Below are 25,956 nucleotides of genomic sequence, written 5' to 3'. Positions count from 1 at the left end.
GCGGCTTACGATAGACCCACGCCAGAAAAAATATCGTAGCGTGACAGTCGCAAGTCGTGTCGTAGGTCTGTCGCGAGCTTGTCGCATCCGACAAAGTCGTACCGTGTAAATCGGCCTTAATATTGGCTATCGGATCGTAACAAATACAGACAAACTTTTCGGTGTCACAAATCATTTTATTTACAATTCATTCAAAAAATACAACCCTATCTATTGTATTTCCAATAATCATTCTAGAGCTAATGTTACAAGCTTACATTCTTTTTCTACGTATACACTGTAACAATTAACATCTGATGTAAAACGATGTGGGTCGTCAACTTGTGTAAACAAACATGTGCATGCCGTGGTAAAATAATGATATTGATATTTTTTGAAATTAACTTAAATCAAATCCAAAAGTTGCTTTTTTTTCCAAGCTACAATGATACACGTTGTCGTGCAGCTAGTTGTGTAGACTGAATAAAAAAGGTCATTCTTGAAAATGTTTAGCTTCACTGCCTTTTCTTTAGACTTAATGCCTTTTCTTGTATTTTAACCTTGTAGTAGCATTTTAATAATGGGAGGTATGCTGTACGGTTTTTTTTACAACAAGACGTTAAACTCTACCCTCGATTGTAGACTTTACAAGATTTGTACGGATCGTAAAAAAACCCAAAATGTCATGGAATTTTCTTTGTATTGGAAAAAATGCCGGGGATGTCACAAGCTTCTCGAGTCGGTTTAAGACCGACAAAAAGTCGTGGAATTTTTTTTTGTTATGGAATATCATGGTCGATAGTTCTACTGAAGACTGAGAACGGTTAGTCACTCGACCAAGAGACAACCAAAGACAAAACTCACTATTTGAACCACCCACGAAGATAATCATGGATCGAAATACAACCATAGAGAAACCCTGATGTTGTAAAACGGCATCGAACCGACAGAGCGCAAAAACTGGTTTTATCATTGTTTTTGTTTGTAGGCATACCTGATTTATGAAGAAACTGAAGTTGTGCAGTAATACAGCAACCTTGTGATTCTAGTGCGCATGCGGCTCTAACGTGTTTATATTTTTGAGAAAAAACTGTTATGTACCGTGACCGGAGAGGTCAAAAAAGCTAATTGTTTTTGTACAACGGAACAAGGCTTTCGTAATTACATCCGGCCTTTTATGTTGATCTCTGTAAAGAACCGGACCAAATTTGTTGCCAATTACCATTGAAATACACGATCAGAAAAGAGGATGGAAACGGATTGACTTGAAAAGACAATGTTTTCAGAAAGACACCAAAGATTAAATACGAAGAGCTCTTCGAGCCATGAAATGTTGCATGTCTTTGTCAGTGGATTTGTCGAGGACGTTGCATGCCCACAAACAAAACACACCACAAAGGTAGCAAGATCAATGAAATGATGTATAAACTGCAAAAACCACTACATGGATACGGATTCTGTGATATACGACTGTTCAAGTAGTCGTTAGGAACCAAAATTTTTTTGTGGAAAAAATAAATCGCCTAAGAAAGCTGTGGGTATTCTTCCCACCAAAGTGACTCGGGCTCAAATTGTGCAGCATTTCATTCGATTATGAAACAACAACATAAAAATGGATGAGCTTTGGTTAAGCTAAAAGATAATAAAAACAAAAGACAATCACCGACACGATTGTCATGAAATCACGCAAACAAAAAACACCCCATGTGCTTAAGTAACGAATGTAAACAATATATTATTATGCGTTATTGTTACCTTAACTTTGTTGCCCTAACCAGAGTCGAGTTCTTGTAAGGCATATATCAAGATATTTCTCTCAAACTGAGCACAAAATGGCTTCGCCACTGTCCTTTAAGTCTGTTCCTTTATAGTATGAGTTTGTTCTTTTTATTCGAGGCTGTAACGCAACTAAATCAACCAGGGCAATGTCTCGGTGAGTTGGTTTAAGAAACGCCCCAGAAAATCTAGATCAATCGCATTTCTTTCGTCTTGTAAGTTTCTGGTCAATATCTTTACTTTTTCGTCGATTTCCATTCTGCGTTCAGTGACCTTTTTTAACCAAGTCGCAAATTCGCCGTCGGATCTTATCAATTCGATCATTTTAAGCTTCATGTCCGAAGACTTTATTACGTCTAAGGGATGAGGAAGCGGTCTGCACATGTGATCGCCCACGGGTGGATGCCAAGTCAAACATTGCTGGCCGTCTATTCGGAATTGTTTCCAACTGGTATCGTCCAATCCTTTTAACGCCCCACACATAAAGATCAAACGGGCGACTTTTTGGGAATTCTTTAAAGTTGTCCATTTTTGGGGATATGTGTCCAAGCAATACAACAACTTATTTTCTCCATCCACATCATAAACAACTTCTCCATTTGCCGTATGGCGGAGTTTGGTTTCTGGAACCACATCTTCCAGTTCTGCTATGTCCCTTAAGATCTCAGTCATGCAAACTCCACGCATAGCGCTGTCAAAAGAGGCTGCCAAAATCTTTGTTCTTCCTTTGTCCATGACTACCGTACCGTTTGTAATTTGTTCCGATTCAACCATGCCGAGTGGCCCTTCGAAATTCTCAGCTACAATTTCGTTTATGAATCGATCGGGACTTTTCTCTTCGTCTGGATGATACGGGCTTCCATTGAATAAACAGTCGACATCATCCGGCATAAAGTTCTCCTGTAGCGGTAATTCGATAGATGAAACCGCAATGCGTTCCTCATCTGTATGCATCGGGAGTGACTCGGTTTGGATCTCCATCACAGCACCCTGTTCCTTTGTATACATCGGGCGTGGCGCAGTTCCAGTCTCTATCACCGAAATTTCGTCATCATAAGGCGGTGACTGAACGCGATCGCTTGGCCAGGCTGGGTATCGTTCGTTCGAGCCAGTCGCCATGCTTTCTGTGGACTCAGAATAATTTGGTAGTGTCCGCGGTGGGGAAATTTGCATCCGTGGTGACCTCAATGGCGAGTTAAGAGGTGATGACTTTTTTTGAGATCGCGTTACAGGCGGAACTTGTTCTGCATCGCTATCACAATTACTGTCAGTGCCGCTGCATTGTTCTTCGGAAGAGTTAGCATCATCGCTGTCGCTTTCTTCGTCTTCACTGCCACTTTCATTGGCGTACTCGCTGTTTGGTTTGCGCCTTTTGACCACCATCAGGTCTTTTGAAATAGTTTTACCAGTTGTGATTGGTATTTTCTTTTGTGAAAAAGCCGGACCTATTGCAAGCGAATCGTCATCTTCGTCATCGCTGTACATCGCAAACAGTTTTCTTTTGTCTCCTACTGCTGGGGGACATTCCTCTAGTTCATTCTGGACTGAATTTTGCCTCGCTCCCATGTCCACGGGAATATCGTTTACACAAAGTTTTAAATCTTTAGCCCCTTTTTTCAGTAGTTTCTCGACCACAGCATCGCGCGTTTCAGTAAAACTGGTGCCGCATCTTGTTTTCTTAAATTTGTCTTCACAATTTTGACAAGTCCTCACAAAGGACTTAATGTTTTGTTTCTCGGTGGGTTTCGCGACCTTGCACGCCAATTTTTTTTTCCTGTTCTTGTGAGTCCCCTCCGGCGTGCGATAATCAGATGCGGCTAAAGGTACAACGACGGTGGTTATGTCCATGGTTCTCGCTGTGGATAAATGTTCGTCCAACAGGTTGTCGATTCTCCGTAAAGGCACTTTCTTCAACCCCAACGGGGTGCTCATCAGTTTCAGATGATATAGCATACAAGCGATCAACGAATCTCGATCTAAATTGCCGCTGTTGCTGTGATGGACATACACATAGGCCATCGAACATAACATCAATAATTTCATCAGCACCGGCGTTCCGACTAACACTCCACCACGGCCCACGGGTAATACAAATCCGCACCGTTCGTGGTCGTAACGGCATCGATAATTGTTCACATCGTGCGTCTTTAGAGACACCATCGTGATTATTATACTTTCGGGCGAATTAATCTTCACTCCCTCCAAACGATATCCAAAGTTTTGAGCAGTCGTTTGGTTTTTGGATATAAATTCGTCCACGGCTGTCTCAACTACATCGTTACGTTGTATCCATTCAAAGAATGGATACAAACACATAGCACTTGCTGGCCAGGTTTTCGTAGTGTCAAGTTTACAAGGAAGGACTTTATCTAACAACAACCTTCCTCTCTCGTTGATTTTAAATGCTTTACTGCCGTTTTTCACTTCAAGAAGAATCAACATCTTACAAGCCAGCATTGCTCTCATCAATGCCTGGTCTGTTAAAACTTGGACGTTCAAAGATTCGTGTAGCTTCAGCATGGTCTTTTCCCAAGAGGCGTAGATCTTTTCTGATTGTGATTCTTTCAGCACGACTTTACACGGTCTCGACAACGCGGATTCGCTTGCAAATTCTGGAACGTTTGCTGGCAACGTACAGTTTTTAAAAAAAGATAATTCGGACGAACTTGCGATGTTCAAATTGAACGCCGAAAGATTCACACTCGAGCCTCCCAGGGCAAGCATGAACTTCAATATTAGGTTCTTATCCAAAGCATCGGGAGTCGTCAATCTGGTGAAGATATAGTATATAAACGAAGAGGTAGAGTGATACTCGCACAGGCACTTCACCAACAATTTCACTCGCTTCGTAATACTCTCGATTCTGTGCAGAAAAAATACTCTAAATAAATCCGACATCTGGTCGGCGTCGCGACATCGCATCGCCAAACACGCACAGTTTTCCGCTACCTGCGGTGGAAAGTCTTCTTGTTTCTCCTTAGAAAGGGCCATCTCTTGGGTTCTCTTGGGTTCTCTTGAGTTCTCTTGAGTTCTCTTGAGTTCTTCTCGGTTGTAGCTTCCTCGGTGTTGTGATTCTAGTCCAACAGCGATCCGTTTTTATAGCCAAATGAATGACCTCGGGCCTCGATTACGCGTAGAATCACGAGTATACGTCATATGTGCAAACACGAAATCGTTGATGGCTGAGTTTTGTATGTCATAGCTAAACCCGGACTACTAAAGCAAGCCATGACGGAGCCAAAATTGGCCCTCGTACTATGTCGTATGCGATGAGGCATGTTACGTCATGGATACCTTTGCTCTTTGACGCGGATAATACCACGAAGAATATTTGTGTTTCCAATGCGAAACGTAGCCTATCTTCAAAAAATACTTTTGCTAAGCCCACAAATTCCAACACCCCTTACATTCCAACCCCCACGACATTCCAATACCCCGCCGCATTCCATAACCCTATGGATTACGCAAAACGTAGCCTAAACAAAAGACCCCCCCCCAAAAAAAAAAAAACGTCTCAGAACCCGAAAAGAATATGATGTAATAACCATGACATCACGAGTAATGCCTGTTCTCGAACGCAATATCTTTTTAAAAAAAATACTTTTGCTAAGCCCACAAATTCCAACACCCCTTACATTCCAACCCCCATGACATTCCAATACCCCGCCGCATTCCATAACTCTATGGATTACGCAAAACGTAGCCTAAACAAAAGACCCCCCCAAAACGTCTCAGAACCCGAAAAGAATATGATGTAATAACCATGACATCACGAGTAATGCCTGTTCTCGAACGCAATATCTTTTTAAAAAAAATACTTTTGCTAAGCCCACAAATTCCAACACCCCTTACATTCCAACCCCCATGACATTCCAATACCCCGCCGCATTCCATAACTCTATGGATTACGCAAAACGTAGCCTAAACAAAAGACCCCCCCAAAACGTCTCAGAACCCGAAAAGAATATGATGTAATAACCATGACATCACGAGTAATGCCTGTTCTCGAACGCAATATCTTTTTAAAAAAATACTTTTGCTAAGCCCACAAATTCCAACACCCCTTACATTCCGAACCCGGTGACATTCCAATACCCCGCCGCATTCCATAACTCTATGGATTACGCAAAACGTAGCCTAAACAAAAGACCCCCCCAAAACGTCTCAGAACCCGAAAAGAATATGATGTAATAACCATGACATCACGAGTAATGCCTGTTCTCGAACGCAATATCTTTTTAAAAAAATACTTTTGCTAAGCCCACAAATTCCAACACCCCTTACATTCCAACCCCCGTGACATTCCAATACCCCGCCGCATTCCATAACTCTATGGATTACGCAAAACGTAGCCTAAACAAAAGACCCCCCCAAAACGTCTCAGAACCCGAAAAGAATATGATGTAATAACCATGACATCACGAGTAACGTCTGTTCTCGAACGCAATAGCTTTTTTTCGCCCCCAAAAACGTAGGATCCCAAATTGGTCGTTTTACGAATGTACCATGTTAACGAATGACGACACGACAATGTTTTGTTTTCGACGCATGTCTTTTTGGTTAACGTTATACAACTTTAATAATTACCTCTGCAAAAAAGCTAAGAGTATGCTACGAACCATGGTTGACTTTTATGAATAATTTTAAGTGTACTCTGTGGAATCACCGGTTAACTTTTTTGACCAATATGTTTGTAAGATAACTAACAGAGACACGCAGAGGAAAAAATTAAAGATTCGTTGGAACTCGCCTCGAGAAAACGCTCTATTTTTCTCTTGGGACAGAGATTTTGAAAACGAAAATCGCAAAATGAAAATAAACTATTAAAACAACACTCGTTTAATGTTGACTCTTTCTAACGTTATGGATGCGATGGTCTCGAAACGAAAAACATAACCCAAGAGGGCTATCGAAAGTGATCTGGTTAAATTGACATAAATAGTTTTTAAATAACATCGTTCAAATGTTGTTAAATCAAAGGAAACAGTGTCAGACGAAAATCGAAACGTGGCGACGACCGCTCTCTGCTATATGTAGGTACAAAATACGAGTTTTGAGACCTTGCCAAAACAATGGGTCCTGTCATCGATGACAGTAGCGAAGGATATGACGAGAATTTCGATCCACCATTAGAGCGCAATTATGAATGCTCGATCTGTTTGTTTGGTTTAAGAAATGCCGTGCAAACTCCATGTGGTCACCGATTTTGCCGCAATTGTATAACGCGTTCTTTGGATACATCTGGGTCGTTTTGTCCTAACGATCAACAGCCCATGAAAAAATCGCAACTACATGTTGATAATTTTGTCAACAAAATGATGATGGATCGCCAAGTCTTCTGTCGCTACAAGACAACGACAGGCTGTACGTGGAAAGGTCGCCTCGGTGAACTAGAAACTCATCTGTCGGAGTGTGAATTTGTTCTTAGAGATTGTCCGAATGATTGTGGAATGAACATAGCAAAAAGAGAGATCTCAATCCACGCAACAGAACATTGCATCGAAAGGATAACAGCTTGCAGATTTTGCGCGATAAAAGTAAAGTGGAAGTATTTGCAAGTCCACTACGACGAGGAATGTGCACAATATCCCACTAAATGTGTGAATTGCGGTCAAGGTAATATACCGAGATGTAAAGTGGACGAACATTTTGAACATGAATGTCCTGCTATTCAAATCAAGTGTCCGTTTAATGTGGTTGGCTGTGAGTTTGCTGGCCTTAGGGTAGACGTTAATGAACATGTTCACACTGTGATGATTGCTCACTTGTCTGACATGATCAAAGCTTTTCGAACGTCGGAACAGGCCCGAAATAATGAAATGTCCGACATAAAACGGAACATATCGGACCTTTGGGGCAGTGTCCGAGCTTCGGACACTAGTCCGCACGTTTGTAAATATTTTTACATGTGGGAACTTTACGATGTGGGCCGGCTTCGACGAGAAGCGATAAGGGGTTTAACTCCGGTTTTACATTCTCCTAGCTTTTATACGGCTCTTGAAAATGGTTACAAATTTTGCCTGAGGATTAATTTGAATGGAGTAGACTCGGGAAAGGGGAAACATGTTGCTTTATTCGTTCACGCAATGTCAGGAAGTTTCGATCACAGACTACAATGGCCATTCAAGGGAAACGTCAGCCTAACCCTTCTAGATCAATCGTCACAGTTAAGTGCTCCCCAACACATCACCGAGACGTTCCGAGTCCGCGATGAAGATCTTCTAGCATTCCGCAGACCGACCGTCGAAAGAAACCATAAAGGCTACGGATTCGTTGACTTTGTGCCAATAACAGTTTTATCTGATGCAAGATATGTTAAAGACGATAGAATGTTGATTCGAGCCGAATTTGAATACATTAGACAGAAGACATAAAACAGAAAGAGTTCAGATAATAGATTTTTTACTGTCGTGTAATAATCGTGTACGTTTAATAAATAGGCAACGAAACATACAGATGAGTACTTTTAATTGTTTACGTAGTTCGTTTTTTTAATCTACTCTTGTGTTTACGCTCCTCTAGTCGCTGTTTTATCCACTTGAAAAAAGCATGACATTCCTCTGTCGCGCAGTGAAAGAGGATAGAATGTTGATTCGAGTCGAATTTGAACACAGTAGACAGAAGATATAAAACAGAAAGAGTTCAGATAATAGATTTTTTACTGTCGTGTAATAATCGTGTACGTTTAATAAATAGGCAACGAAACATACAGATGAGTACTTTTAATTGTTTACGTAGTTCGTTTTTTTAATCTACTCTCGTGTTTACGCTCTTCTAGTCGCTGTTTTATCCACTTGAAAAAAGCATGACATTCCTCTGTCGCGCAGTGAAAGAGGATAGAATGTTGATTCGAGTCGAATTTGAACACATTAGACAGAAGACATAAAACAGAAAGAGTTTAGAGTAGACTGAACTCTGTCGTGTAATAATCGTGTACGTTTAATAAATAGGCAACGAAACATACAGATGAGTACTTTTAATTGTTTACGTAGTTCGTTTTTTTAATCTACTCTTGTGTTTACGCTCCTCTAGTCGCTGTTTTATCCACTTGAAAAAAGCATAACATTCCTCTGTCGCGCAGTGAAAATGATTTCCTACTGAATGTTGTCCGCAATTCCGTTTTGGCTGGTGACCCGCTTTTAGCATATCGACATATTTAGGGCACCCGTGTTCTCCTATGTCTATAGAAGGAATGTTCAAACGTCGCAACAAATCTTTCTCAATGTGACCGCCCTTGTAAGCTATTAGATTTTTCCGTTGTGTCTTTGAATTTTGCCATAAAGCGAGTATTACTGTGTCAAGCTCGTCTCCGTCGAGGGCTCGTTCCACTGGGTTGTTCTCGAAAGGGAGCCCGGTGACCTTTCTAATCACAAACGAAGCAGTTCGTTTGTCCTTATCGGATAACTCGTCAAACTTACAGGGCATTTTAAATTTCACGTTTCCAGAAACCCCTCTGTGGTCGACCCAGCCAAGTTCCCGAGGCTTGTGTTTCCCATCGACAAAAAAAGATTCGAGATCTAATACGACGGCAACTTTGTCCAACGGTGCCGCTTCTTCTCTTTGTGACATGACTGCACAATTTTCGTGAACCGGTAATCCCGTTAAATTTGAGACTGGTAAGCCCCATTCTGTTTTTAGGCAGATAGAACACCGGTCTTGAACAGACATGGTTCCCTGTAAGAGGCTATGGTCGCTTTTAATATTATACATCGTACACGAGAGTCTACTAACATTTATAGGTGATTTAGTTGTAAAACTGCGACCCAAATCTATAGTTTTTACTCCGACGCATTTTTTTCGCTTTGGTCAGAATACGAGTCATCGGCTATACTGGATCGTGACTTAACAAATGACATTTTTGGGATGTTTTACCTATGCACATTTTTTAGCACACCTAAGTCTGCGTGGGTTCGCTTATCTGTAACTGTTGGTGATCGGGTTTTGCCCTAGATCGTGACTTAACGAACGACATTTTTGGGATGTTTTAACTCAACAAATTCTTTAGCACATCTAAGTCTGCGTGGGTTTGCCTATCTGCGACTGTCGGTGACCGGTTTACTTGAATCACACTGATCGACAAAAAAATTGCATGTTAGCTTTAAAGGTACTGGTTACTCGTTTATCACACGGACAATCAAAGATTCGTGGGTCGTTACATTTTTTCATTATTCTTTTGAACTTCAAAGGATATAATTCCCCGGTGTTGAAGTGGTCGATGTTACATTGGATAAAATTCTTGTGGCCCCTCACATTTTTTCGCTACAAAAATACCTTTACAAGGGTGATGATTTATAATGGAGCTTAAGTCGCGTTGTTTTTTTTTTTCATTGTTGCCGTTGCGTCCATTCCCTCGACACGAACATGCAAATTCCTTTATCACACGGACAATCAAATATTTACGGGGTCGTTATATTCTTTTGAACTTCAAAGGACACGGTTCTCCAGTGTTGAAATGAGCAATATTACATCGCGTTCTCGCGGTCTTACATATTTCCACACACTTTCACAAATGTCTCAGAGTAATGTTTTTTTATGGAGCTTAGATCATATTCTTTTCGTCCATTGTCATTGTGACAACCAAAATGAGCAATATTACATCACGTTCTCGCGGTCTTGCATATTTCCACACACTTTCACAAATGTCTCAGAGTAATGTTTTTTTATGGAGCTTAGATCATATTCTTTTCGTGCATTGTCATTGTGACAACCAAAATGAGCAGTATTACATCGCGTTCTCGCGATCTTGCATATTTCCACACACTTTCACAAATGTCTCAGAGTAATGTTTTTTTATGGAGCTTAGATCATATTCTTTTCGTGCATTGTCATTGTGACAACCAAAATGAGCAATATTACATCGCGTTCTCGCGATCTTGCATATTTCCACACACTTTCACAAATGTCTCAGAGTAATGTTTTTTTATGGCGCTTACATCATATTCTTTTCGTCCATTGTCATTGTGACAGTCATTGGTTTGACAAGAACATGGAAATCGGTCAAAGTCGACTTGACAATCGATTCCACTCAAACTGCACTCGCACGTTTCTGGCGAGCAAATGTCGCCACAATCACAGCCGCACGTTACGCGACTTTGTCTGATTTCATTGCAATCGCGTTCCTCTCGTTTTACGATTCGCCGAACCCCGGCTGCTTTTAAAATACTTTCTCTCGCACTTTGCGAAATCAGCGCCAACGGCTTCCGATTGCTTTTTGACCCATTCGCCTTCCCCGGGTCAAGTTGTACCGTCTCGATGCAACTGTGTTTTCTCGCCATTCCTAGCGTTGATCCTCCCGTCAAAGGAACTGCAACGAAACCTTGTTTTCGAGGGAAATGATAAATGGTAGCCTCTCCGAAACTCACTCTTTTGATTTTCACTCGCTCACAATCGTCCCCACGAGAAGAGTCATTATCGATGCCACGCTTTCGTTTTCCCATTTTTTTTAATCACCACGATGTGATAAAGTATCAGACAGACAAGATGATCTATCCATCGGGTTGCGTGTGTTGAGTCTTTGTGTGGACTCACGCGTAATTGAATTTTTGAACTACTTCAAAACATCGATTCACGTAGCTGCGATCGTGTGTGTTTTCTAACCACGTCTAAGTAAAAGCGAAACGACCGGTGACTCTTTTGTTAAATTTACAGGCACGACACGTAATTTTGTTCTATGTACGTCAGTTAGCCAACTAAAATCTATACGATCCATCAGAAGGAAATCGAGACGAGTGACCGAAGATGACCTTCGTTCACCCGTAAAACACATTTTCACAGCGAGTGAACTTGAACTGCCGTTGATCTGTAGATGGGAAAAAAAAAATAGAGGTCAATATTGGTTTATAATATGCAAATTCGTATACACTGTCAATTACACGTCAATACATTGACCGACAGGTCATGCAATCTTTGTGTATAACACAACAAATGTCAAACGATAAATATGATTGCGTCATTCCCGACTGAACCACAGGGGTGGGGATGCTAAGTAAATTGGGACACGCATTCCGGTGTCGATCGAACGTTAAAAACGGATCCAAAATAACACTTTCCTATAAGAGTCACACAATCTATACCTAGATCGGAAATGTTCGGTTGCGTTATTCGCATGAAATCGTGGGGGTAGGGGTAATCAATGTGGCGTGATGTTGAGGGACTTGTGTGACATTCGTACACCGGGTAGGGGTGAGTTTTTTTTATATGGACTTTAAAACGCGGGCGTTCGTTAGCGCTTCGCGGGCACAGTTTATATTCGAGTGCGGGCAGATCCTTAATTTTGTCAAAACCGGGCCTCGAACGCGGGCGGTTGTATGAGGATTTTATGGGCGGTCGTTAGCATCAAGATGTTTATTATTATTATTATTATTATTATTATTATCATTATTATTATTATTGCACTTTTTTAATTTTTTTTTTAAACAAAAGTTTACTTTCCACTTTTCTTTACGATAAAACCTGTCTATTCTTTGATTGCACTTGACCTCACAGGCGGCCATGTTGGTGAAAAGAACAATAACAAAGCCATTTCGGAATGCTACATTTTTCTATTGTTTTGGCACCAAGATGGCCGTCTTATCACGTGATATTTTATCAGGAGAAACCTTTTGGTTAACTATTATCGATGACATCAGTTGAAGTTTTTGACAAATCTCGCAAAACGTCAAATACCGAGATGGCAGTTTTTGCACATTTGGGTGCAGCAAATCGGTACGTTGCAATTAACCCATCTTTTGCACATAGAAACCTACGTATCTTAACAACTATAAAATGTAAACACTTGCAAAGATAGTTCAAAAATTCGTTAATAATTCATGAGCTTAACAGCCTATCAAAACACCGATAAAACGTCACGTGGATGAGCTTTATACCTGATAAAACACTCCTCGTTAGTATTCTCTATATAAAGAATACTAATAAGGCATAGCTTGTTTTTCTTGTATGCTAATATTCACCTCTCACAATTTGAACCATTGTTTTGAGTCTAGAGGGACACGCTCTTTGTGGAATGTTTTTGAAGCCGTTCAAAAAACTCGCAGCACGTGTTTTATCGGGTCAAAAACCTTCGAGCGTTTTGAGAAACGTCGGAAAATTACATAACTTTACGTGAAAAAAAGATTGTTTTGCTACATATGCATATGCCAATATGACCAGTATCACGCTAGTTTCTGGCAGACATCTTTGATATAAGACATCCATGTTATGGTCAATTGACAGCTGTCAAAACAAGGTACCGCTGACCAGTATCATGTGACCAAATTGCGGTTTCAAGTTTAGAGATCATCGAGTTTAGCTGACTTTTTGAAATTGACTGCTGACCAGGTACTGGTTTTCAATCGTAGGCTCAACCCAGTTTAATTCACGTAAACGGGCTTTCTGTGGCTCAACGCGGCTACACGGCCATACTACCTCAACTAAAGCTCTTAACAAGCAACGCTTTTCGTTTTCAGGTTGAAAACAGTTTGGAAAATATTTTCTCTCTGCATTTTTCGCTGGTTTTCATCCATTGTGACATACTATCATCATAGCTGTGGTCCACACTGGTGGCTACGCAGTTATTCAAGTCAAGCATCGGGGGAATATAAACTTAAGGCTGAGTGTTTATTTTTAATTTGTTTAGAGCTGCATTTTACTCTGTATTGCAATTTTTGGCATATCTTTAGAAGAGTGCATGATGCCTGGAGGACCTATGACTAAAACAGAAACGAAAGAAGAAAGAAAGAGAACCACAATGACAAAACAGAATACCAGTAATAGCTCAAAATACTTCACAAATTCTTTTCTTGGGCACTAAACCATTCGGTATTTTTACGGATGCGTTATTTCAATTGGATGCGTATTTTTAAAAAGTGGTTTAATCGTTTTTTTCTTTGTTCAGAAATGAAACTCGAATTTTTATCCTCAACTGTAATTAAATAACAATTACCTGCACTCTTTTAGACATAAAAAAAATAGTTGATTTGTTTGTTTGTTTTGCTCTAAAATGCAAGCCAAGAAATAGTCTTTTAGTCGTTTTCCCAACTGTTTTTCGATGTGCCTCGACAGTGACAAGAAAATTTTGCCCTTATGTTCTCGTAAAATTAAGGAGAAATATCACTAGCTTGTGTTTTCAGAAGTTTGTTTGAGGCTCCTACAGGTAATTTATTGAAGCAGATCTTGTTTGAATTTTATCATTTCTAGCTTGCATTGTCGTATTTTGCCGATTCTTGTTCGAAGCCAAGCTGGCGTGTTTCAGTAAAATAACTCAAAATGTGAATGATCTCGTTTTCGGAGATAAAGTGGAATAAAGTACATCAGTAACACTCTTTTTTGGCGTTCCCCGACGGTTTCTAATTTTAGCGAGATTCCTATTCGCTGGCTATTGACAGTTGACTCTGAAATGGCTGTTTTCCTTTTCCATTCGCTCGCTGAGGATGTGTTTGTTTACTTTTAAAGCTCATTCGATTTAAGAAGAAATTCATTGCCAAACTGGTGAATTCGAAATTAAATTTCGATTGAAAAGCCGATATCGCACGCGTTGCTTCGTGATTCATGCGATATCGGTTCTTTGCGTGAAATTTACCATGGAATTCACTAGTCAGGCAATGAATCTCTCTGCAGACTGACTTGGAAGGCGAAGAAAGTAATTTAATTAAGCAGTAACCGGAAATACTAAAACGCGGACAGTGCGAAAATCTTTTATTTTCACTACCCCTACAGGCAGTAAGAATAAATAACCAGGGAGTTCGCTGGTACATCTCTGGCTAGCTGTGACAATTATGTATGGAACCACTTGAGTTCTGCTAAAGTTTATTGAAAAGACAATATTGAGAACAAGATGAGAGTAATTCATTCCTGTGCTGGTAAGTATGAACTTATTCTCTGATTTCAAATTCGCCCAAGCGATAGAGACCAAACAGGAAAGCAAGAAAGAATATAAGGATTTAAAAAATCATTGAGAGAGGCAATTTTCTGAAAACGACACAGTTCGAGTAAGAAACGCGTAAGCTAATGGCAATATTAAGAAGTGGATCCTGGGAAGGGTGGTAAAGGTTTGTGGACCTACAATTAGCGACAAAATTGTTGACACATTGACCATTTCCACCCCCTATGCCACATTTCTTCTATCTTTCAGCCTTCTTAGGTAGTCCAATTTGCCCCCTTTCCCCCTTGGTTTTGACCAAGAGGCTGAAAGCATGTCATCGCCAGTTGTTTTGAGGTGATCGTCTAGAATCAGGAAACCAGTGGACCGACTTAATTTGTAGCTGAGATTCCTGTTTATGTCGCAGTACTTTTGTGTTTCTATCCCATTTGTGGGAAAAAGCTGTGTAATATATTAGTATTTGGGTGCGGCTTTACCCATGATGCCTTGGTAATAAAGTGGTTGAAACCCGCCATCTTGTGTGTCGTGCAAAATGCCAGTTTACTACAGCAGCCTTCGACAAAACAATTGGCTTGACTGGTGTAGTGCCTACAATCGCACGAGGCAGCGTTACATTAGCCACATTGCTGATGCTTTTGCAGTGCTGCTGAAGATTGTGTCGCCTGAAAATGCCGTCGAGATCAGGCAAGCACTCTTATCCTCAAAAGCACTAGACAATAGGCTCATTGACCGAATGCATAAATGGCGGCCAAAAATGTATTCTTTTGTTTATGTGCTAATGAGACTCACTAGCCTCGCTCTCAAGCAACAATTCTTTTGTATTTTGTCCATACAAACGAGGCTAGTGAGACTAATTAGCACATAAAATAAAAGAATATTTTTTTGGCTGCCATTTATTCATTTGGTCTATAGGCTGGGGAAAGAGCCAACGATTACATCGTCAGGGAGAGCTCTTCTTTAAGCTATTGGGGAGGCTTATTACGGTGCAGAAAGCTGGGAAACAAGGCCTTGGATACTGTCAACTGCCTCACCCGGTATTGCTATTCTGACGCGAATTTGCATCAGCTCCTGTGTGGCCGTGGAACTCAAATGCCCTTGAGAGGAGAAAGAGGCGCAAGAACAAGAATCGATCGCAAAAAGCTAGACTATTTTCTAACTTTCATTACCAGCCTAAACATCGTTCAAGATCTACCATTTGGCGAAAAAGTCCTTTGACGAGATATAACAAGAGAAATAATAATTTTGCTAATGTAATGTATTTGAAAGAAGAAACATTTCGCGGGCATCGCGGTGAGAATGTGGAATTTTATTTCTCTGACAAATGATTTTGTCATTGTAGTGTAAGATGAAATTTATTTGGGAAGCCAACAATATTTCTTTAACTTCGTGTTAATCCAATTTATTGCTACGACTTACTAGTGCGAAGATTGTTTACGTGAAACAAACGCTTTTTGCGAATTTTGAGTGTCATGAAATTACATTTGCGTGACAAATATCCTTTTGCTCTAACCCAAAAACATTCAGATAGTGACAAACTTCATATTTACTTAACCATTTCTTCTGCTTTTGTGCTTGTCAGCATTGTGATTTGCGATAATTCGCAAGTCTGTTTTTGTATCTCATACCTGTTTAGATTTTCAATTTACATGGCCACTCAACCTCTCGATTGTGTAAATAGTTCACCCTGAAGTCAAAATAGATACGTTTCTCAGGAACCCGACAAAGAAGGCTTCCTGACCCGAAAGATGAGATCTAAATATTCAGTTAAATATTACAACAAAATTAAAAAACCAACGACGGAAGTTTCTTGGCTAAAAAGTACGTTGTTTTACTCTGAAAACGACAAACGATTAACATTCTTTCCCGTAGTTCATTCAGTCGACACAAGGTGATCACGTGCACCTTATGGTTGCCTAGCAAGTGATCAATTTCTTCCTTTTCACAAAACTTCCGTTTAGTTAGAGACTGCAGATCGATTGTCATTCATCTTTCGATGAGAATTCGATTCAGAGTTATATATATAAACTATGTTATTTTTTTTCTTCAGCTTCAAATGCAAAGCCAAACAATGTTTTGACCTGGCATCAGGTTAGACTAACAAGAAGAGGAATTATGAAGCGGAAACAACACCTTCAATCCTTTCTTAGCGTGTGCAATAAACGTTTGCTTAGTGCAACTGCAGGCAACAGCTGAAATTTCCTAGTAAATTTCATGGTCATTTTTGTTGCGATCTCGGTATTTGATGTTTTCAATTGCCAGATTTCTCAAAAACTAAGTCATTTAGGAAGCTTACTTGATATCATCGATAATAGTTCACCAAAGGGTTTCTCCCGACAAAATATGAAGAAATCCGATATTTCACTTTAATTTGTCTGCGAATTCTCGATATTTACAGTTAGCTGCTCTTAAATGCCTTCGCAAGAGTGGCGTATTGAAGAGGAATATCGCACGGAATGGTTAGTGATCATAACATGAATTCCATTGCCACAGAGAGAGAACTCGTGGCAAAACTAAATGAGTCAAAAATTCGCGAGAGGACTGGCAATCAAGGAGTCAACTGGGTTTTTAAAACTCCTTTAGCACCCCATTTTGTTGAAGGGCATGAGATAATGATCAAAGCGGCTAAGAAAGCGGACGAGCAGCTAATGATTACTTTTATTGGGGCAGAATCTCTTAGAAACTCCAGACCGATAACGTACCAGACCGCCAATGCAAATGATGATACCCCCTACACCTAACCATTTCCTACACTGCCAATTAGGTAGCAAATTTGCGCCCGATTCCGTAGACGAGTGGACGAGACGGCAGTGGTGTAGTGAGGATTGTTTGACACATGATGGCGAATCTGAGTGGCGATTTTGGCAAATTCTTGTCAACTCGCCAAATGTATGTAAATTAGTTCAGTACGTGGTGGCCAGCCTGTTGGCAAATCTGGCGAATTAGTATGGGAGCATCTATTATCTCGTGGAAATTGTCTGATGAGAGAAAGCCGCCTTTCTAAATGTGTTCCCTAAGGAACATGTGAAATGTTGTCGGCAATTTTGTAACTTGCACCGACGGCTTTTACGGGAGGTTAAAAGTGTTACCCTCAGAGTTCAACATGGAAACGAAGCTTGACCTTCAACTGCTTTGTTACCATCGTCAATGGTGGCGAATTTTCCACAAGAATTGTCATCCTTTAATTGGGGTCTATCTGACACGCAACAGTAATAGAACGGATACCGTGACCACGCTAACGTGAAAACGAGGCTGGAACACGTAATGCCTTGTAGCAATTGGTTATGACGACAGATTGTCCCAATCAGCCAAAAGCAATTTTATCACAACTCCCTGACAAATATAAAAAGGTATCCTATTCATCTCCCTCGTCTTCCTCCTCCTCCTCCTCCTCTTCATCATCATCAACATTATCAACATCAGATGACTCATGGTCATCATCATCGGCATCATTATCACAGCTTCCATTATGTTCAGCACCATTGCAGCTGCAAACATCGGTACATTTAGGTCCCACTTGTATTTCGCGACTTTGACATCTATTAGGGGAACAGAGCAGCTTGGGGTAATCCCTGTACAGCAACCCATAGAGATATGGTGTATAAACGTACAGCTGTACCTTGAAAGAAACCATTAGCAGGCTGATACAAAATGGTTGCTGCATGCTGTTGATGGTACAAACTCGGTGGCCACTACTATCAACATCATGTAACCTGACAACGACATGCACGAGTAGTGTCCCTCAGGCAATTCCCAGAAATAATAATAGCTTTATTAATTAATCCATCGTTAAATTTAAAAAAAACTATGAATTTCCGATAATAAAATTAAAACATGAAAAATATAAGAGGTAATGTACTGTTTCAAGTGAAGCTATGATCGTCGCAGTTACGAAAGCATATTTTGCAATTGCGTAAAGAAGCCCGAAAAGTTCAGGACTTCAACGGGGTTTGAACCCGTGACCTCGCGATACCGGTGCGACGCCACTGACGTTAGGAACTGGTCATTTATGGATTCCAAAGTTCCCATGAGGAATGAATCAACGATGATATATCATTTCATCGTTGATTCATTCCTCACGGAAACATTGGAACCCACAAATGACCAGCAACCAAAATTAGAAATGAGTACAAATTTCGAATTAAAGAAGAACAACAAGGGTGGACCCCTCCCCCCCCCCCCCCCTCCTTTTTTTTGTCAAGGCTTCGTTTTTCTTGTGTAAGCGTGTGTTGGATGTTACTTCGAGCTTTTTTACTTAAATATATTGTCTTTACTAAACATTGTTAATAAGAAAATTAATCGAACGTCGTTCGAGTTAACGGCCCTTACAAACTGGCTTCGAACCGGTTACAGGCGTCGCATTTAATTTCGCAAAAAGACGAGGTAGGCTGGATACGAATGTCTGTTCTACAGTGTGTCTTACAAACAGTTGTACCAGTGTAGGTAAGCTTTTGTAAAGGAGCATTAATTGCCAAAAGAACGATCCCATTGACACTTGTAAACCAAGTGAGTAGTAACTGTAGTTACATTTTATCGCCTTGCTGATTGTAAGAAATTTTCTACGCAAGTTACAATATAAGCAATTTTAGATCTATTTTGCTTTTAGCCGCACTGTGCTACAGAATCCAGGTTATTCGGTTCTGCAAACTGTCTACTTGAGTTTTAGTCAAAAAGCAAAGTGAACGAAGAAAATATTAAAGGCCCATCTTCAACCGACAGGCTTTTTAACCGTTGTTTTTGTTTTTGGAAATTCGCATTGCTTATTGTAGCGATCTGATTGGGTGAATTTGAGCTTTGACGGGATTTTCATATATGAAAATTGTTCCATGGCACGCATTGCCTGTTGGTTGAAAGTGGGCCTTTAAAGCAATCAATGCAGCGGCTGCAACTGCACATGTGTCTTAACTCAGCAAGTAACAATTAAACTTAGAGATTTAGTCTTGCTTTAAGTAGAAATTTACTTCAACTGCATGTCCATGGAAGTGATCTACTTAACTTTACGGAAATAAGAAAGCCCACGCAAGTCATTGTTTCTTTGGCAGCCCGAGAAGACAATTAATCACATGTAGTTATGAATTTTCTTATGATTGTTCTGTCCATGGGACGCATTTTCTTTGTTGAAATTGTTGTTCTAAATCGTCTTAGAACCTGTGTTCGAAGACTACATTTTTAGTCGAAGATGACCAAATCTCCCAGAATGCATGCAGTAAATATCCGTCTCAAACAAACTGGAATTGATAATTTTTCAGGGAAACAATGTTGCCGCCTTTGGCGGGAGGTTGTGCTCTCGCCGCGATTGCTTCGGCCCCTGCTAGCATCATAAAGTATTAATTACTTCTTTGACCGCAATCACACCTGTATTTTATTAAATATTTTAGCATTACATCTTCAGTATGGAATCCAGACATTTGATCAATTTAAGCGTTCAGAATACACTAGATGGCATCTCAGAGAACGTCAGTGTCAAAAATTTTCCATGTGGAGAATGTCCCAAACCTCCCTAGAAAAGTGCGCCGTTCGCAGTCATTATGAGCGCAATCGCACCCATATTGCCACTGTAATACTATATCTCGAGGCCCCCTCTATCACAAAAGCCTCCGTCCGTCCCTGAACAATGCAATCAACCCATTTTAGTTAAAATTCCGTTTCGTTGTCAGCATTTGCGAATCACGGTTGTATTCGATTCTTTTTAGACAAGAGCATTAAAATCAATTCCAATTGTCCTAAAATGGTGTCCATGAAGGACTCAGCGTGTGGATTTACTAGTTCTATGAGAAACAGGAAAAATCAAAAACAAAATTTAGGACCAAATGCAGTTTAAAGACATGCATTGTTTTATCGAGCTCTGATAAAGAAGGTTCACTGTATTGTGATCATTAAAAAAAAGGAAGTGTTCTCCCGTGGAAACAGGAATTATCAGAGTTTTATAATATCCTGATAGTTCTAAAAGGGGAGGACTCTTAAAAACTATAAAAAATTTTTGTACTGGTATTCCTGAAACTTTTAACTCTCATCTCTATAAAAATTAAAATTTGAATTGTTTCCGGGATTTTCCGAGGTTAAAATATCTTTAAAACCAACGTTTCCACCAGTCTTACTGGTCTTCTTCAGGTTGTTTAAAAAATGTTATCAATATGGCGGATCGTTTTTAGTAGTTCCGCTTGGTTATCATGACCCATACACGACGTGTAAATTATGTCAAATTGCGCGGGAAATACAGTCTGAGGCCTGTCAAGTATTTTTACCCTTGCCATAATATTTACTAAATGTATGTAAATTAGTTCAGTACGCGGTAGCTAGCCAGTCGACAAATCTTGCAAATTAGTATGGGAGCATCTGTAATCCCGTGGGAATTGTCTGATGAAAGAAAGCCGCCTATCTAAATGTGTTAAGGGGGCCCAAAGGAACATGTGAAATGTTGTCGGCAATTTTGTAACTTCCACCGACGGCTTCTACGGGAGGTTAAAAGTGTGACACTTAGAGTTCAACATGGAAACGAGGCTTGACCTTCAACTGCTTTGTTACCATCGTCAATGGTGGCGAATTTTCCGCAAAAATTGTCATCCTTTTAATTGGGGTCTATCTGACACGCAACAGTAATAGAACGGATACCGTGACCACGCTAACGTGAAAACGAGGCTGGAACACGTAATGCCTTGTAGCAATTGGTTATGACGACAGATTGTCCTAATCAGCAAAAAGCAATTTTATCACAACTCCCTGACAAATATAAAAAGGTATCCTATTCATCTCCCTCGTCTTTCTCCTCCTCCTCCTCCTCCTCCTCTTCATCATCATCGTTGTCGTCATGATCATCATCAACATTATCAACATCTGATGACTCACGGTCATCATCATTGGCATCATTATCACAGCTTCCATCATGTTCAGCACCATTGCAGCTGCAAACATCGGTACATTTAGGTCCCACTTCGCGACTTTGACATCTATTAGGGGAACAGAGCAGCTTGGGGCAATCCCTGAACAGCAACCCATAGAGATATGGTGTATAAACGTACAGCTGTACCTTGAGAGAAACCATTAGCAGGCTGATACAAAATGGTTGCTGCATGCTGTTGATGGTACAAACTCGGGGGCCACTACTACCAACATCATGAAACCTGACAACGACATGCACGAGTAGTGTCCCTTAGGCAATTCCCAGAAATAATAATAGCTTTATTAATTAATCCATCATTAATTTAAAAAAAAAACCATGAATTTACGATAATAAAATTAAAACATGAAACATATAAGAGGTAATGTACGGTTTCAAGTGAAGCTATCATTCTCGCAGTTATGAACGCAATTTTTGCAATTGCGTAAAGAAGCCCGAAAAGTTCAGGACTACAACGAGGTTTGAACCCGTGACCTCGCGATACCGGTGCGACGCCACTGACGTTAGGAACTGGTCATTTGTGGGTTCCAATGTTCCCGTGAGGAATGAATCAACGATGATATATCACTTCATCGTTGATTCATTCCTCACGGAAACATTTGAAACCACAAATGACCAGCTCCCAAAATTAGAAAAGAGTACAAATTTCGAATTAAAGAAGAAGAACAACAAGGGCGGACCATCCCCCCCCCCCTTTTTTTTTTTTGTCAAGGCTTTGTTTTTCTTTTGTAAACGTGTGTTGCTTGGTTATCATGACCCATACACGACGTGTAAATTATGTCAAATTGCGCGGGAAATACAGTCTGAGGCCTGTCAAGTATTTTTACCCTTGCCATAATATTTACTATTTACAGCGGTCTTACTCAAGCGAGTATAAGAGGTATCGCCTTCATGAATTTATTACCATTTCGATAGAAGCTTCTTGACCTCAATATGGTTGAACCTGCTACTGAGGCCCAACCTCAAGTTCCTCGCGCTCCTGAAGCCAACGTTGTTAGAGACATTGTAGTGGACCCAGGTGCGGCTGCCTGGTGCAAGATGTAATGTAATGTCCATTCATCTGTTCCTTTTCCGTCTCTTTTCGGTCGCACGTAGCTGTCGGTTTTGGCATTTTGTCCTCCCTCGTGCCCATGTTAGTCTTTGCTACATTTATAAATTTCATTATAGTTTTCCCTGCATGAGAAGGTTTTGGCTTTTTTTTTGTTACCTCATGGTCGATGTTATCTGCTGCTAAAATTATTAAATTCATTTTGCGTAGCACGTTTTGCTCGAGTTTTTCCGGCATGAGAAGGTTTTGGCTATTTTGTTACCTCATGGCCGGTGTTATCCGAAGCTACATTTATTAAAATTCATTCTGTAGCACGTTCTGCTCGAGTTTTTTCCCGGTATTAGAAGGTTTTGGCATTTTCTGTTACCTCATGGCCGATGTTATTTGTTGCTACATTTATTAGAATTCATTTTGCGTAGCACGTTTATGCTCGAGTTTTCCCGGCATGAGAAGGTTTTGGCTTGGCCGATCTTATCCTTTGCTACATATATTGAAATTCATTCTGTGTAGCATGTTTTGCGTTGTAAGATTTTGTCATTTTCTATTACTTCATGGCCGATGTTATTATGGTTGTTGTTACATTTATGTAAATTTTATTCCGTGTAGCATGCTTTGCTCGAGTTTTCCCGGCATGAGAAGGTTTTGGCATTATTTCTCACCTCAGGGCCGATGTTATTATAGTTGCTGTTACTTATTTAAATTATTTGTCTCCTAGCCTGACCCTGTGCGGCTCCTTCGCCAGCGTATCGAGCAGTTGGAGAGTATGCAGAAAGGTACTGACATTGACGTGCAGTTGGAGCGCCTTTCCGCGTACGGCTTGCGGAACTTGGTGGATTTCGATAAATATACCGCCCTTTCTATGGCTGAGTCTTTGGCGAGTGATGCAAAGCAGAATAGTCATCCCAAGGCCTCCTTCCTCTCCATGGCTTTTCAGACGATGCGTGGCTATTTGGATAAGGATCCTAAACAGTTCCGAGCGTACTTCCTCGCCCTCTTTGCAGAGAAAGAGTACACTCAGGTGCTCGATCGTTTCTCCAAAGTAGATAAGTCTCTTCGTGGGGATCGTACTAGCTCTCAGTTTCCTCCAGGTCGCTCTTCCAGGAGGCCTCTCAGATCCAGTGCTATTATATGCGATTTCTGTGGTATTCCAGGCCACACTTCGTTTAGGTGCTTTCGCCGTATGTCTATCCAGCGTGCCGGTAGGGGTCGCTTTTCCCCTTATTCTAGGGCTCTGCGTGGCCGCGCTAGTATTCAGTAGTTTTCCTGGCTTGCCTTGTATTACTTTAGCTTGCTTGTGTTAGGCATTAAAGTACATTTTGTTATCAGACTTTTTTTGTTATTTTTTCCTCTCCCTCCTTGGATGGCAGTTTTGAAAGGGAATCAATCTCCTTTCTCAGTTTTTGAGGCCAGAGCTGTCATCCCCAGAGCCACTTCCTCTTATAATTTTTCCATCTCCTTTTCTTTTAGCCCCCTTTCAAACGTTTTAAGGGTATCTCTCCAGCCACCCCAGCATGGGAATTTACTGCCGATTTCAACCCTACAAATGTGGCCAGACCGTCAATACGTTGGGTTCGATTTGATGGCTCTCCTCTCGAGGTGGCTCAGGGGATGGCAGTAGAAAACCTCCCCATTTCCCCTCAGTTTGTCCTAGATGTTATTAGCGGCCATACCCGTGCGGAAGCCTCTATGCTTGCCTTCAGGGATCCTAATACCTTTGTTGCTGGTAACATCCATGCCTGTTTTCCTGCGTGGGAAAGCATCGCAAAGATTGCTCCTTTCAAGCTCACGCCGAACATTCTACGCTGGATCCAAGACTGTGTTGATGTACGAGAGTTTTTTCATTCTTTTGAGGGACAGTATAAGGGGGAAGGTTTTAATTCTGTTTTACCCCCTTGTCGGATCTTCCCTAACGCCATTTCATGTAAACCTTTTGCGCAGTTCATTTCTGAAACTGTTGTTGACCGTTTGTCATCTGGGGCTATCTCCCTATGGGGTAAGGTGGGTGACGTCCCATTGAACCCTCTAAACCCCGTCTGTGTAATGATAACCGATTTCTTAATCTATGGACTAGGGACGTGCCTTTTAAGCTAGACTCCCTTGCGGGGCTCCCCGCTACGTTTTCCCTTCTTCGTTTCAGTCTGTTTGCGATGATAAGTCGGGTTATGATCATGTCCTCCTCTCTCCAGAAAGCCGCCCGTCTTTTGGTTTTGAATGGGGTGGCTTGTATTTTACCAGTAACACCATTCCTTTTGGGTGGAAAGCATCTGCCTACGTTTACCACTATCCGCCTCATTGCCCCTCATCATTTTCGTTCCCTCCGTATACCTTCGGCCCCTGGCTACGACTCCCTCTCGTCGCACCTGGACAAATCTTTAGCTCGTGCCAATTCGGCTATTTTTCTGGTCTGTTTTACTCTTATTAATTTGGGTTATTTTCTTGGTATCAGCAAATCAATCCTCATCCCAAGGCAGATTATCTCCTTCCTTGGCTTTTTGGTTGACTCTGTTCGCCAATCCTTTTTGCTTATTGAGGAGAAAAAGCAGAAATTCCTTTCCCTTTTGCGTCTTGTTCTTGCCTCCGATGCTACTGATGTAAAGACACTTCAGCGTTTATCGGGCAAGTGTATATCGTTTTCTTTGGCAATTCCGGGAACTCGTCTTTTTCTCAACGAGATGTATAATGTTATTGGGAAAGGTCTGCGTTATGGTTCGTCTAAGGTTATTCCAATATCCGGTCCACTTAGGGAGGAGCTTCAGCAATGGTTATTCCGCGAGGCTTGGTCCGGTTGTCTTCCTTGGCGCCAAGAGGCCCATTGTCAAGTCAAGCTATGCACAGACGCGTCTTCGTTTGCATGGGGCTGTGTTTTTGGTCCTGATACTATTGCGGCTTTTATTCGTAATTTCTGGCCTGTAGATCAGCACCATCTCCATATCAATGTTAAGGAGACCTTAGCCCTTGCAAATGCCTTAGATGCCTTTTCGTCGTCTTCTTGTGACAGTTGGGTGGTCGTTTCCACCGATAGCAAAGTTCTCATTGCGTCCTGGCGTCGCCAGGGCTCAAAATCGCGCGATCTTGCTGATGTCTTTAAGCGGATTTTTGGGATTGTCTTCACTTATAACATTCATCTTAATCTCTTTTACATTTCTTTTGCTGATAATCCTGCGGACACCCCATCCCGTGTTTTTCCCTTGAAGGATTCTAAGCTTTCTCCTTCTGCCTGGGTTCAGGTGCAAGCTGAATTTGGTAGCCGATCTGGCCACTCCGTGGATTTGATGGCTCTGCCTTCCAATCTGCAGTGTGCATTGGATGGTTCCCCCCTTCCTTTCTTTTTCCCATATCCCCTTCCTGGCTCTTCTGGGGTCAATCTGTTTGCCCAGCGTCCTGATAATCATGGTTGCCTGT

At 41.0% G+C, this 25,956-nt stretch overlaps 2 protein-coding genes across 2 annotated transcripts in view; one reads left to right on the top strand and one right to left on the bottom strand.

Annotated features, from left to right (window-relative positions):
- LOC138028822 (single-stranded DNA-binding protein 3-like) overlaps positions 1–25,956 on the top strand; it is a 416,845-nt gene that overhangs the window by 55,000 nt on the left and 335,889 nt on the right. The window lies entirely within an intron of this gene.
- Positions 10,012–11,550, bottom strand: LOC138029908 (cysteine/serine-rich nuclear protein 1-like). The gene has a single exon (XM_068877758.1). It carries the CDS (start codon positions 11,190–11,192, stop codon positions 10,608–10,610), a length of 585 nt encoding a protein of 194 aa, XP_068733859.1. The 5' UTR covers positions 11,193–11,550; the 3' UTR covers positions 10,012–10,607.

Source organism: Montipora capricornis, chromosome 13 (genome assembly GCF_036669925.1).
Source record: "Montipora capricornis isolate CH-2021 chromosome 13, ASM3666992v2, whole genome shotgun sequence".
NCBI lineage: Eukaryota > Metazoa > Cnidaria > Anthozoa > Scleractinia > Acroporidae > Montipora > Montipora capricornis.
This window is presented reverse-complemented; position numbering and strand designations above follow the sequence as displayed.

Bases quoted from the DNA above. Each gene is read 5' to 3' on its own strand.
- LOC138029908 (XM_068877758.1), bottom strand. From the start codon at position 11,192: ATGGGAAAACGAAAGCGTGGCATCGATAATGACTCTTCTCGTGGGGAC.